The sequence below is a fragment of the Rhinolophus ferrumequinum genome, chromosome 4, assembly GCF_004115265.2.
Source record: "Rhinolophus ferrumequinum isolate MPI-CBG mRhiFer1 chromosome 4, mRhiFer1_v1.p, whole genome shotgun sequence".
In the NCBI taxonomy this organism is placed as follows: Eukaryota; Metazoa; Chordata; class Mammalia; order Chiroptera; family Rhinolophidae; genus Rhinolophus; species Rhinolophus ferrumequinum.
In genome coordinates, this window is record NC_046287.1 from 66,918,433 (window position 1) to 66,934,361 (window position 15,929).

Sequence of the window (15,929 nt, forward strand, 5' to 3'; positions counted from 1 at the left end):
GACATGAACACAGCTGTGAGACACTGATATACCAAGGTTATGAAACCTTACCGAGCTGTTTATACAGTGCTGCCAGTGTAAGCGAATGGTGGCAAGTTTGCAAACTAAATACTTACATTCGAGAATAGGAAGGGGTTTCAAATCAGTAATCTAAGCTTCCACTTTAAATTAGAAAAAGAATAACATGATAAACCCAAAACAAGCAGAAGAAAGGAAAATCAATAAATGAAACAGCTAGTGGATTGAAAAGATCAAAAAAAATCAACAAAACCTTTAGCAAGACTGACAAAGAAAAATGATACAAGCCTCAAATTACTACCATCAGGAATGAAATGGGATATCATTATCAAGTCTATCAGCACCATTTTCCCCACATTTGCTCACTTCATGTCTCTTTCACATTTTGGTAATTCTTGTGATATTTCAAAATTTTTATTATATTTGTTATGGTGATCAGCGATCTTTAATGTTGCTAGTATAATCATTTTGGGGTGCCACAAACAGCACCTGTTTAATTAAGATGGTGAGCTTAGTCAATAAATGTGTGTGTTCTGACTGCTCCACCAGCTGGTGGTTCCCCTCATCTCTCTTCCTCTTCTCAGGCCTTCCTTTTCACTGAGACAATATGGCCTCTAAGTGTTCAAGTGTAAGGAAGAGTTGCATGCCTCTCACTTTAAATCAAAAGCTAGAAAACATCGAGCTTAATAAGGAAGACATGTCGAAAGCTGAGATAGGCCACAAGGTAGGCCCCTTGTGCTAAATCGTGAGCCAAGTTTTGAATACAAATGAGAAATTCTTGGAGGAAATTGAAAGTGCTACTCCAGTGAACACCCGAATGAGAAGAAAGTGAAACAGCCTTATTGATGATGTGGAGAAAGTTTGAATGGTCTGGATTGAAAATCAAACAAGCCATAACATTGCATTGAGCCAAAGCCTAAACCAGAGCAAGGGCCTAACTCTTCAATTCTGTGAAGGCTGAGAGCGACAAGAAAGCTTCAGAAGAAAAATTTGAAGCTAGCAGAGGTTGGTTCATGAGGTTTAAAGAAATAAGATGTCTCCATAACATGAAAGTACAAGGTAAAGCAGCAAGTTATCCAGAAGATGTAGCTAAGGTTAGTGAAGGTGGCTACACTAAACAACAGATTTTCATTGTAGATGAAACAACCTTAGATTGGAAAACAATACCATCTAGGGCTGTCATAACGTAGAGAGAACTCAATGCCTGGCTTCAAAGCTTCAAAGGACAGGCTGACTCTCTTGATAGGCGCTAATGCAGCTGGCTTTAAGTTCCAGCCAATGCTCATTTACCATTCCAAAAACCCTAGGGCCCTTAAGAATTATGCTAAATCTACTTGGTCTGTGCTCTATAAATAAAACAATAAAGCCTGAATGACAGCACATGTTTATAATATGGTTTACTGAATATTTTAAGCCCACTGTTGAGACCTACTGCTCAGGAAAAAAGATTTTCAAAATATTACTGCTCATTGACAATGCACCTGGTCACACAAGAGCTCTAATGGAGATGTACGAGATTCTTTTCATGCCTGCTAACCCAACATCCATAGATTGAAAAACTTCTGGAAAGGATTTATTATTCTAGATGCCACTAATAACATTCATGATTCATAAGAAGAGATCAAAATATTAACATTAACAAGAGTTTGGAAGATATTGGTTCCAACCCTCATGGATGACTTTGAGGAGTTTAAGACTTCAGTAGAGGAAGTAACTGCGGAGGTGATGGAAATAGCAAGAAAACTAGAATTAGAAATGGAACCTGAAGATAGGACTACATTGCTGCAATCTCACAATAAAACTTTAATAGATGAGTTGCTTCTTATGAATGAGCAAAGAAAGTGATTTTTTGAGATGGCTTCTACTCCTGGTGCAAAGTGTTGAAATGACAACAAAGGATTTAGAATATTACGTAAACTTAGTTGATAAAGCAGCAGCAGGGTTTGAGAGAACTGACTCCAATTTTGAAAGAAGTTCTGTGGGTAACTTGCTATCAAACAGCATCACATGCTACAGAGAAATCCTTTGGGAAAGGTAGAGTCAAATCACTGCAGCAGACTTCATTGGTGTCTCGTTTTAAGAAATTGCCACAGCTACCCAACCTTCCGCAGTCACCGCCCTGACCAGCCAGCAGCCACCGCAACCCTCCACCAGCAAAAAGATTTTCACCTGTTTAAGGCTCATAATGGTTAGAATTTTTTAGCAACAAAGTATTTTTAATTAAGGTATGCACATTTGCTTTTTGAGACATAATGCTAGTGCACACTTAATAGACTACAGTATAGTATAAACATAATTTTTGTATGTACTGGGAAACAAAAATTTATATGACTCACTTTATTATAACATTCTCTTTATTGCAATGGTCTAGCAACATCTCCGAGGTATGCCTATATTCACTAATTCAGTGTTGGTGGCAACTTAAATAGACTGTAACTACCACAGATAACTGGAATCAGCTGTATCTATTCCATGCTTTCCTGTGTCTTCTTCCTTAAGGGTTTTGATCCTTTTTTGCATCAACTTAATACAGCAATGCTTAAAACATTGATCATTTTCTTGAGAAAGTCTGTTAACCTGTTATTCATGCCACTATGTCAGTCAGCATTTTACAAAGATGTTCTCATTATTTTTGCAAGTCAAAATAACAAATTAGTTTGCTAATGCATAGATTGTCTTATTTTGGAGAAATGTAAGGAATACTCTTGTGCTAACAGTAGCTACCAGATATGAGTGTAACAATGCATGTTGTAGAGTCAGTGTACATCTTAAGTTGAAAATGAGTCACCTGAATTCTACTATTATCTAGTATATCTGTGTCAACTTTCAGGGACTCCAGTAGGTATGTGGAGAAAAACAAGGTTCATATTTTCATTTACATTAGATATAGGAAGTCTTTATTACTGTTAGAAAACCTTAAATATACATTGTTGCCTCCAGATGTTAATGAAAATTTCAGGTACTTGGTTTTTTGTGTCTTATGTCAGATACACAGTTGTCATTGTACAGAGATATACAGTGATGTTATTTTAAACACAAATAACCACTTATCCTTTTCTTTATCTTTAGTTTATTTATCATCTTGTCACACCAATACTAGAGAGTATAGTTTCATACACGATATTCTTAACCAGTGCCGGCTTGATGTAAGCTGTGAGCTACAGTCATCATGGCAGTTTGGAGATACAAAACTCGTTCACAATGAGGGTCTGGAAAAAAATTTTACTTCTAAGAGGTAAGTTACTATGACCTAAAGAAGTTTGAGATTTTGTTTTGTTTGTTTTTGCTCTGAAGTCTTACATGAATTTGTTATTTATACTGTTTGCAATTTGATAAGTATTACTAAGAAAATAAGTACAGAGATTGTTTATTCATTATTTTGTTGCCTTCTCATAGCCTTTTGTAATAGTGAAATGCTGTGAGATTTGATTAGTAAGTTTTATACATTAATGTAGCCAGATTTCAGACATTCCTAATTTTTTAATCTTTATAAAATTTTCAGAAGCAATACATCAGTACATTTATTAAGCAGCCATTTTGTAGATCCCTTGTGCCTCCTACAATACAAAACAGCAATTAAAGTATATAGAAGGTAACTTTTTTCCTTCATGCAGCCTCTCAGAGACTGAGTTGATGTTTTCAGTTGGCAAGATTGTAGCTGGCTATTTTCAGCTATTCCACTAGAAGTACTATTTCTAACACTTAATTTTTAAAAAAATACCCCTTCTGCTTTTGGGGAAGGCACATTCCATTATGTTATTTTGAAACGAAAGAATAAGAGCATATGCAAAGTTTTTATAGTAAATATTTTGTATTTATAGGTATAGATCTTGTGTGAACAAAATTTAGTATAGCGTTTTCATTATCTGAACTTGCCTTCTTCACCAATTCATATTTATCTTAAAAGCTGATGGACCCACACTTACAACTCATTTTGGAATGTTTTGATTCCTTTTGTTGTTGTTGTTTTAGAATCATTTCCTTTTGACTCACACATGACTACCCCACTCAGTGTTATTTTGGGAGAATTGGTGGGAATGATAGAATTAGTTGATGGCATATTCTATTATTTAAAAACCAGTTTTGAGCAAAAGTAGAATGGACTGGATATATTCTGCTATTTCCAGACTGAAATAACAGTTTGATCAAAATGAATTCCTGGCATTGTTCTTTGATTTTGGTTCCTTTAGGCATTAAAAATTTTTGTCCTTTTTCATAATGCCTCCCTGCTGTTGCATAACACTTAATTTTCAACCAATTATTTCTCCTTGTTATGGTTATAGAAAAGTTAAAATATCCAACAATACAAGCCGTGTTAGCACATTCTAAATGACCAACATGTTGGTTTCTTAGGTATTTGCCCAATTAGACAAACTCACTTTTTCCCCATAATACTTTATACTGGTTTTATAAGACTAACCACAATATGTTGGTTTTGTTTGATTCTCCTACAACATTGTAAGTTTTATCTTGTTTTTATGTCCATAGTATGAAACTGAGTCTGGCAACACAGTGGGCACTTTATTACTTAAATTTAACTTTAAATTTTTATTTAACCTAATTTTGTGTGTTTAAAAATCAATGATGGTAAGAAGTACCCTTAAGTATCGTTAAGGCACAGGTAGAGAGGGGGAAAAATGGTTAGCAGAATAGTACAGTAATAGAATAAAAAGAAAAAGCGTTAATAATATTGATTGCCTCTGGCTTTTCTTTTTATCACTCCCCTTAGAGAGTTTATAAATCTGTGGTCTCAGCAAAAGCAAGTAGGTCCCAAAAAATACCAATCTTTACTTACCTACATTCCATCTACCACTTCCTAAGTGTGAAAGCAGCAAAAACACATTAATATAAACATCTATGTATTAGATTATTCATTAAACATTTGAGTGCCTACCATGTCAGATATTACAGTTGACCCTTGAACAACGTAAGGTTTAGGGGGGGGTTACTTGGGGGGTTCCCTTGGGGGTTCCCTAACCCCCAGGATTTTCAAACTATGCAGTCGAAAATCCTCATACAACTACAGTCGGCTCTCCGCATATGCACATTCCCAACCATGGGTTGAAAATACTGAATTTGACACCCTCAGAGAAAAATGTTTTCTCCTCAGCTTTAAAGAGTTTACGTTCTAGTGGAGAAGACATACAGCTAAATATAAAATACAATGTTATAATAAAGATAGAGGGATTGATTATTTTTCCTAGGAGTCTTGAGATATGTTTTGAAGAAACTTGATCTGGTCTTAATGGGTAAAAGAGAAACTGAATTCTTAAGTTAATTACCTTACTTGATCCTTTTTTATTTTAAGGTAACTTACTTTTAAGCACTTCAAATTTGTATAAAAGGATATCATTTTAAAGATTGTCAGATACCGTGGTTGAATTTGAACTTGCAATCTCAATTTACATTCCTCTCCAGATGAGTACTCTGAGCCATCCATGGTTAATGTCATCCACTTTGATTGGTTCGAAGGGTGGACAGAACTAAATCGGTTTGGGCCAATGACACACTGAGGATGGATTCGCTTGGGGGCGTCTCTGAGGAAGAGAAGCCAATCTGATGTGAACAAGGAAGCATGTTGCTTAAGCTACTGATAGCACTCTTGGGATAATCAGTAGAGACTAGTGTTTGGTTACCCTAAAGCTAAGGATAGCAGCACAAAGAGATGAAAAAACCTGGATCTTTGATGACATCTGGAGCCATGGAATTGATCAACCCTGATTGCTTGATTTCTGAATTTCTTGTTATAAAAAGTTATTTTTAAGCCAGTTTGAATAGATTTCTGTATTTGAAGTCAGTAGTATTCCGACTGATGTTGAATTTGGTACTAGGAAAGGGGTAGTTATACATAAGAGGTTCTAAAATACAGATTTAACCTGGAAAGATGGAAATAAGGACTCCCACTGTTGCCAGATGGAAAGTTGGTGATAATCCTTTATACCGTAGGGCATAGACCATGTGCTTTATGAGGCTCTGATTTGGGACAAAATTGTATGAAAAAGTCAGGATATTGAAGTGCCTTGACCATTTTCTGCTTAAATCCAAGAGGCCTTGAAAATTCAGAATTAGTAAGAAAGAGCCTTTCAGTTTAAGGCCTAGTTTCACAAATCCAGCTTTGCAAGATTAGCTTGAAGTAAAGAATTCACCTTTTCCGAAGTTAATGTGACTATGGGTTTAAAAGGAAAGAGGGTTAAAGGGAAATAAGTATTCCACACAACACAAATATATTGCCTTCTACCTTTCCCACATACCTCTTTTTAAGCGTTTTCCACCTGGTAAATGGAACTCCTCACATTTCTACGGTAAAGATATATTTTAAATAGAATCTGAGGGAAGAAACTGGTAGTATCAAATTGCAATAAGTAAAGTCAATTCCAAATTCAGGGCTTTGGGGGATGGAAAGTTTTCAGAGTCTTGTTGCCAGGAGACGGATATTCCTAATTGGAACCATTGTCTAAACAAGATCTTGTTATGGTTACTAGCCTTTGGAATTTTGAAGGCAAAGAATTCTAGCAACTACTTTTTAGAAGGATATATTTTCAGCTAAGGGCCAGTTAACACTGACCATTTTTGTAGCATTCTTCACTTTTCTGAATTTAATTGTAGTTATCCTGTTTTTATTCCACCAATGTATTTTGGGTATAAATAACTTAAATTTTATAGCCACTTATTGCTTAAATGGATGTTACCCTATGGATCTCTGTCCATACCTGTTGGAAATTAAGGCACATTACATCATGGATCTGAAGTTGGATGCAATAACTGGATGGGACTTTGGGTTATTCCCTTTTGTGAAGTGGATTGATGGTGTTTGGTGTGAGCATGAGCATTTTTGAAAGTATATGTGTTGGAAGAAGAGTACGTATAAAGGGTCACCAAATGAGTAGACTATAGTCTCCCTAATAATTCTAAATCATCTTATTACATAATTAGTCTAAGCTGTCCTTTGCCCCATTCCTCTTGCCTTTATTGGTTTACTGATGTAGAAGCCTAGTCAATAAGTTAATTCAAAGTTTCAACATACATTGCGGAATGTAAGCAGTGTTTTGTTGGTTTTGCCCTGCAGTTGTTAACTGATTAACCTCTTTATTGTAATTTAATTTAGGACGTCTCAGAATTTTCTCCCTTTTTTCAGTTCAATAGAACACAATGGGAGACTTGCTTGGAAATCCTGATAGGTCAAGTCATTGTCCCTATTGGTGGCTGTGAACAAGGAATCCAGTTTGCCGAGTTGCTGCTGGCAGCGCTTTTAATGGCCATGAGAGAAGCCATGACATAGATAAAGCTAAAGCTGTGGACAGCGGTGTACGGTCAAGGACAAAACACTTGACTTCCTGATATTGTTGAGGGGTTAGATACGTTCAGAATCTGCCTGTGGTAAACGGCATAGTGCTCCCCCAAAGTTACTCACACCCCGATTTCCAGACCTGCGAATATGTTACTTACATAACAAAAAGAACTTTGCAGATGTGATTGAGGTTAAGGACCTTGAGATAAATGGGTGTTTATCCTCAGTTATTTCAGTGAGCCCTGTTTAATTATATAAGCTCTTAAAAATGTAAGAGGGAGACAGAAGAGTGGATCAGAGAGAGGAGACAGAATAAGAGAAGTATGAGAGAGGGGCCTTAGCCTGCCTTTGCTGGCATTAACGATGGAAGAAATGTGTTAGGAGCCAAGGAAAGCGGGTAACTTCTAGAACTTGGGAATAGCTTTCAACTAACAGCCATCAAGGAAACTGGACGTCAGTCTTCTAACTCTTAAGTAACTGAATCCTGCCAACAAGGAAAGAGATTCTCTCCTAGAGCCTAAGAAAGGAACCATTTTGTTGTTATGGTGAGAACATTAAAGCTCTATTCTCCTAGCAAATTTTAAGTATACAATACAGTATTAACTATAGTCACCATGCTGTACGTTAGATCCTCGGAACTTATTTATCTTGTAACTGAAACTTTGTACCTTGACCGACATCTTTTCATTGCCCCCACTCTAGGCACTGGCAGCCGCCATTCTGCACTCTGTTTCTATGATGTTTTTAGATTCCACGTAGCAGTGAGATCATAATGGTATATGTCTTCTTTTTTTTTCCTGACTTATTTCATTTAGCATAACGCTCACTTTCCGAGCAAGGGGAAATCTTTCTACCGTGGAATTCCCTCTTAGCACTGAGCAATGCTGGTTTGGGTGGGATGATACAGGCAAATTGAAGCTGTTTGTCCTCTTTTTGTGCAGTTATTCTCAAGTTTTTGTGCCTCTGTGTTGCTGAAGTTTTTTAAGTGGGCTCCAGAGCTCTCCCAGAGCTGTTTCTGTTCATGGATAGCTGTCTGATTATTGATCTTTGTTGGAGCCAGAGACTGGGGTCTTCTACTCTACCATCTTTGTAACGTCACTAACCTTGAATCAAAATTTTCTTTCTTATTTAAACTTTGTTAAATCCCAACTTCTCTTAGCTGTCTGTGCTTCATTTCATAAATTTCACATTCTACTAACTGGACAGTGATCACTTATCACCAGCAGTTTGATGAATTTGAAAACAGTTAAGTTCCCTTTCAAGCTCCCTAAAGCAAATTACTTCATATTCTTTAACTTTTCCTAGAAAACATACTTAATACTTTCATTCTTTCCTCTAGGTCCCCTCAATGGCCACATAACCAACCAGTAGCAGTAGCTAAATAGCATTTTTTGTTTCCAGTTAAACTTGGAGTTAATGATACTTATAGTTTTTATTTACTCAAAAACAAATTTCCATTTAACCTACTATATACAAGTTGTCCTTTGCCCCATTCCTCTTGCCTTTATTGGTTTACTGATGGAACCTATTCTGTGTAATGTAATTAACTCTGACATAGGCATTCTATTTGAGACACTTATACCTTGTACTCGTAGTTGGTTTCAGTAGATAGACATGGTAGCACAGTTAATTATAAGTTCTTAGTCTTCCAAAAGATATCTAAGATACTAATCCTCTTTCTACCACTTATTCGTTGTGCTGTGTTAACTTATATATAATTTCTTCATCAATGAAGTTTTCTTATCTCTTTTACATTTGGTTAATGTTTAATGAAAAAATGGTTTAAAAATAATGACCAATGCACAACCAAGAGTATATCTACAAAATTAACACTTGAATGCTGGGTTGATTTTGAACTTTCAGCTTCAGAGCTTAAAGTATGTGTAAGGTTCGGGTACTGACAAATTGTGACACATATTCTTCATTAGTATTTCTGCATAAAAACATGAGAAAATATTTCTGGAAAATCATTCTTAACTCTTATGTAGTTTTTATATTTAAGATAATATAAATACCCTATTAGCATAGAATCTGATGGGTATTAATATCTCTTGGTAATAGAGCACTTTGTATGTAGAAAGTGTTCATATTCTTATCTGATTACATGTTACTATACACACACAAGACTATTAAGATTCATTTTACCTATTGTCTCTGAAAAGGAAGTCTTGAGACTCAGAGCTTCTGTCATTTAACAAGCTAACATAGATCCTAGTGTCTGAATAACTTCAGAAACTTGACCTCTTACAACACTTTTTAGATCTAGAAATAGTTCTAATTTTATTGGTCATTTTTATTATCTAAATTAGGCTTAGTCCTAAATTTTTTTCAAATGTAATTCTGAAAACATACATTGGAAACTACAAAGTATTTATTATTATATATTATTACCAATACAAACTCCAGAAAATATTTTCTACTTTGAGTTATGTAGGTTATTGGAGCACTGGGTCAGATATTTAATGTTATATTTTTTCATTCTACACAATCCCTTAAGAGGATATAATGTTTAGCCAGTAAGATGACTAGGTAACACAAAGAATTATTTGGCCCAAAATGTCAGTGGTGCACTGTTGAGAAACCCTGCTCTAGGGTTTGCATTATACACCTTTAGTTTATGACAGTGTACCTTCATATAATGTTATATTCATGTGTATTGTAAGACCTTACAACAATGTATTTCAATTTCCTCCCTCCCTCCCATCTTTTCTGTTATTGTTGTGTTTCCATGTGGGAAAAAATTAACTTTCTGAGCAAATACCTGTCTCTTTCCAGGCACTCCTACCAGGTATTGCTCAGAAAGTTAATGTTTTTCCAGATTCTAAGAAAAATTAATTGAGAAATTGGGAAAACAAAGTAGTATTATAATACCTCTGTGAAAATTAAATCTTAACAATCAACATAGAGATCTTAGTGGTTCACAGAATCTACTGATGTCAAATTGGAAGCAAGAGCAGGAAACGATGACACGTGAAGTTGAAAGTTAAGGTTGATATTCCCAGGAACTGAGAGAAATGGTCGTGATCTAATCAGTTAGTCTTGATTGTACCTGTTGGCCATGTGTTTTGTGGCCCTGTCTACTGTTAATGGTGAGTCATTCAAAATATATATTAATACACTAATGTGTATACTATACTTTATACAAATTCTGTGAGTGCTGTTCCAGGAAATAACAAATACTGGTAGCGTTGGGTTTTTAAAAACAATTTTCCTTTTGTGGTATACACATTGCTTTCTAGGTTCTAGAGGTTCCCCATTGCTGATAATCATTTGGAATCATGTTTCTGTCCCAGTGGTTGAACCTCTGCCACACAAGCTGCTAGTACTACTCTTGAGCAAGCCATGTAGATTGCCCTGTATAATCCGTCACTTGGCGGTGGGGGGGCTGCAATACTTGTTTTATATTTTTAAGTGGTTTTTGAATGTAGTCAAGATTTCAAGAGTATCTGTACTTCAGATTATAATCTTTTCTAAGGATGATTTATAATTTTCTTACTACTAAGATACGAATGTGTAATCAAATTCTTGCTTGTTTCTCCCAAATGCTATCTAGATCCCTGAAGAATGAATGGAGAATGTCCCTAATAATTGACCATATACATATGTATGTGTCTCTCTATATATATCTATTTAAGAAATGCATATCCTTTCCTCCAAAACACAAATAACAACTTGAGTTCTGGAATAATTTCAACTCTGTCACTTTACTACTTTGGCAAGTTTTAACTCTGAACATCATATTCCTCATTTTAAAAATGTGTACAATTAAAACAATAACAATAATAATAATAATATAGCAACTCAATTTGGAGGGAGTTGAGAACAAAATGATAAAATGCAAAGGTTAAATCTTAACAGTGTTGGGCATATTAGCAACACTTAGGAAATGTTAGTCCTTATTACTGGCTTATACAGTTCATAATTCTGGAACAAGCAGTTAATCTAACTCTTCTTAAATTCTTTCCTTAGATGATTTTCAGCCTAACTTGTTTCCATAGGATAGTAGCACCTCTGAACGTTATGAATAAATGTCTTGTTTTCTAACTGCAGTAAGCTGAAATATTTATCTTCTTGAAAATTTTGTTGATGTTCTCATTTAACTACAAGATGTTTGTTTTGCTTTAGGTCAGAGATGCGTGAGAGTGGAAGAAATGGCAGAGAACTTGAAGAGCATTTCTGCTTTCTAGCACTTCCTCAGAGTGATGTGACTGAAGTATATCAGAATGGAATAAGTACCAAAGCATCTACATTGAAGATATTAGGAAATCCTCTTCTTGGAATTTATATATTTAGACATGTTGATGTTGCCTTGAATTATGCTCAATCTAGAAGCATTACTGTAGAAAGTATTATAATTTTTAAGGTAGGTAGCGTAAAACAAATATTAAATATTATATTCAGTTTGTTTTAAATTGACCTTAACATAAGTTACCTTTCACTATGAATTATTAGTATTTTTAAGTTACATTATGTAAAATAAATATTAATTATATTTATTACTATCATCATCATCATTTGAAATTTTTCCCTATTTCTGAATCTGATTGGGGGTGCAACACAAAACGAAACTGCAAGTAAGTAAAAGCAGCCTTTATCATCTTTGTCGTGCCAATGAAGATATTCTTCTGTCCTAATTGACCCTCTTTCTTTTGTTCGGGCCGTAATTAATACCAGAGTGTTTTAAGTGTCCTTCAAAACATTGGTTATAATTATTCTAGCTTAAGCTAAAGTTACTAAACTCTTTCTGTTTATCTTAGTTAAACGTATTATACAATGTTAATTTCTTAGTTTTGATGATTTTGCCATGCTTATGTAAGTTGTCAACATTAGGGAAAGCTGGGTACAGGTATATGGGACTTGTGAACTGTTTTGCAGCTTGTATTAATTGACATTTCTATCCACAGTGTGTGGGAATGCTTGTTATCTCACACCCTCACTAACTCTGTCTATTACGCTTTTTAAAAAAATCTTTGCCAGTCTAATATGTGAAAGTTTCTCATTGGTTCAGTTTTTTTTCTTTTTTCATAATTCTGCTGCCTTTAAACAGTCTACATATATTTATTGGAAATGTTCAGTGAATTGTGTATAAATATCCTTTGCCAGTTTCTTGTTTTTTTCTTTTTTTTTTTTGTAATTATTTGTAAGCATCATTGATTCATTAACATTTATCTTGAGAGCTAGGTTTTTCTCTGTGTAATGTTTTATCACTTAATGTTTTCATTTTTTCAAATAAACTTTTTATTTTGCATTATAATAACTTTAAATTTACAGAAAAGTTACAAAGATAGTATAGTACCTGTATATATACACCCAGCTTCCCTTATGTTAATTGTTCACATAACTATGGCACATTTGTCAAAACTAAGAAACTAACATTGTATATGTCAATTATATCTCAATTAAAAATAAAGAGGAATAAAAATTAATAAAATGAAAACAAACTAATATTGATACAGTACTGTTAGCTAAACTACAGACTTTATTCAGTTTTTGCCAGTTTTTCCACTAATGTTTTTTCTCTTCCAGTATCCAAATATATAGGATTCCACATTACATTTAGTATTGTTTTTAATTTTGAATGAATATATTAGCATATTTAAAAAATAAGTCATAGAATTGCTGATTTTAAATAAAATGTGTACTTGTTTTTATATTAATTCCATATTCTTCCTCATTGTCTTTCATAACTTACTCATGTTCATATTTTTTTAAATTTTATATTCATTTATTTTTGATTTTCAGAAATTTTTGAATATTTTACAGTGAAGTCTGTTTTTGATTTACAGTTTCTTGGCACACATGCTTAGAAAAGAATTATCACTTTGAGATGAGATAAAGATTTGCTAATATTTCTACAATGTTTACATTACTTAAATATATAACTTGCTTGTTATTTTTGTGCATAGATTATGAAAGGAATTTATTTTCATTTGTTTCATACCATTTATTGAATAATCTGTTTTTGCTTCACTTACTTCAAATGGTACTTTTAGTATTATATTTTTATAGATGCTTGGACTTACTTAGAGGTTTTATTTTCTTCAATTCTTCCCCCTCTCTGCCTTTTATTGTGGTAGTACCATCCTTTTAAAAAGTATTTAATATCTGGAAGTACAGGTCACCTGTCCTGTTCCATCATTCTCTATATCTGACCCAAAAACTTTTTGAAACAGTTTTTTCAGAATTGTCAGGGTATTCTTATTTGGTTAGTCTTTTAGATAAGTTTTTAGACTAAAACTCATTTCTACAAATATATTTTCTGAAATTTTTATTGGAATTACTGTAGTCTTAGAGTTTAATTTGGAGGAAATTGACATAATTACCATAAGTTATCTCATTCATCTGGAACATGAATTATCTCTCCATTCGTATTTCTTTCTTTAAAAAAGAGAGCTATCTTTACTCTTCTATTCAAATATGAAAGTTTAAAGTGCTTTGGTGTATTTTTTATGGCTTTTTTGCCTTTTTTTTTTTGGCTTTTTTGCCTTAAGGTTATCTTTGGAAAAGTGAAGAAAATTCAACCTTCAGTGGATAAAAACAAAGTTTCCTTGGATCCTTCTCCTAATTTTGATTGCCATATGTCAAGAAGTATACCTTCTCTGAAAGACACCATTGAGCTACAAGCCTACAGATCAGCAGTATGTTAATGTTTTAGTTCATTTGACTATTTGAAAGTCACGTGTTTTACATTGTACGATACAAGACTTAAAACAACTTCCCAGAATATTAAAGGAAAATCTCTTTTAAGTCACTCAATATAATATGACTTTAAATAAATAAATAGTGAAAGACGTTTTAATATTTGTGATCTGAGAATGTTGGTAAAGAAGTTTTTAAGTTGATATTTAATTCTGTTCAAAGTACTGTGACTGCTTTTATGTAGATGTTCCATAGATTAATTCCTCTCTTGCAAAACGCGCCAGCTTTTGTGTCAGTCATTATATGTGACACAGTAATTTTCTGTCGTATGTTGTTGAGTCAGTAAACCTTTTAATCTTCTACAGAAGATTAAATTATATGTATAATATATATATATATAATCATATAGATAGTTAAATGAAGATAAATTTCTAGAGGTATGTATATGCTCCCACATGTAAAATGTATTAAGCTATGGTTATTTTCCTAATTAACTTTTCCAACCAAATAAAATATAGTATAGTGGTTCACAGCACATGCAAAACATTGAACTTTTCATGGAAAAATACTTTTTACATTTAAAAACAGATACTGTCTGTTTCTGCCAACATTGGTAGCCAACCAAGGAAAAAATATGTGCTAGGGAAAAAAATTGTGCACCCTCAAAAAAACTAGGGTAGAAGAAGGCGGGGAGAGGAAGGGATAGTATATGGAAGCAGATGAATAAATAACATCATGCAGTTATATTAGTTTTTTAAAAATATGGGCTTATTCAAGTCTGCTAAAATTAATCAGCATAAAAATGTTCTTTTTCTTCTTTATCTTTCAGGTATACTTCTATGAATACGATATTCTATCAAAGCCAGTTGATAAACCTAGGCAGTGTCTTCCATACGCAATAGTAACAGTAAAATTTATTGGTCAAAAAGTAGATAATGGACACCATGTGACATCTTTGAGAGTCCTCTCAGGATTGCCTAAGAGGACTGGTAAGATAGTACAGTATTCTACTTCAGTAGCATATGAGCTAGTCTTACAACATCTGAATATTATTTTCTAATACATTATGATTCTCTAAGTAAAATAGTTGTGCTTTACCTATTTTCAATTTTCTGTATCTAGAATTATATTGCAGATATTTTGTGACTTATTTTGCTCAGTATATTTGTGTGATTCTGTCATTCTGATGTATAACTGTAGTTTCTTCATTTTCATTCACATATATGTGCATACACACAGTATTCGATTTTGTGACTATATACACTGTTCCTCTGGGACTATTTGGACACTTTCCAGTTTTATTCATATTCCAGACATGCAATTTTAAACATTCATGTAAGTATTGCAGTGCATATATGTGCAAAAGCTTTTCTGTAGCATATATATCTACATCAGGAATGTGCAACACAATTCAAAGATAATGGCAGTTTTCAAAAGTGGTTGCATCAGGTTACATAATTACTCTACATCCTTGCCGACACATACACTTTTAAAAAAAATGTTTGTTTCTGCCTGCTTACTGAGCATAATATGTTATCATTATCATCTCTAAAAGAAACTCTGTACCCTTTAAAAGCTATCATATCCATTTCCCCGCATTCCCCCCACCCCTAAGCAATCACTAATCTCCCTTCTGTTTCTTATATATATTTGCCTATTCTGGACATTTCGTATAAGTGAAGTCAAATATGTGGGCTTTCATGACTGGTGACTTTCACTTAACAGTGTTTTCAAGGTTCTCGCATGTTGTGTCATGTACTTCAGTCTTCTTTATGGAATGACGTTCCATTGTATAGGTACAAGTACACTACATCTGCCCATCAGTTTGATAGATATTTAGGTTGTTTCTACTTTTTGGCAATTACGATTTGCTTTTATTTTCCAGGTTTTATTTATATATATATATTATTTGTAGAAATACTTATTTCATTATGCAGCAGGGGTGTGTTTTGCTTTAGCTCCTGAGAAGGATTTTGTGAAACTT

General features: G+C 33.8%; 1 protein-coding gene across 1 annotated transcript in view; it reads left to right on the top strand.

Annotated features, from left to right (window-relative positions):
• The window catches only part of TEX15 (testis expressed 15, meiosis and synapsis associated), a 58,681-nt gene that overhangs the window by 26,794 nt on the left and 15,958 nt on the right, over positions 1 to 15,929 (top strand). Inside the window, exons 4-7 of the mRNA XM_033103895.1 lie at positions 3,088 to 3,253; positions 11,432 to 11,669; positions 13,798 to 13,944; positions 14,775 to 14,934. Of these exons, the coding sequence (XP_032959786.1) occupies positions 3,088 to 3,253; positions 11,432 to 11,669; positions 13,798 to 13,944; positions 14,775 to 14,934 (711 nt within the window). The remainder of the gene's footprint in view (positions 1 to 3,087; positions 3,254 to 11,431; positions 11,670 to 13,797; positions 13,945 to 14,774; positions 14,935 to 15,929) is intronic.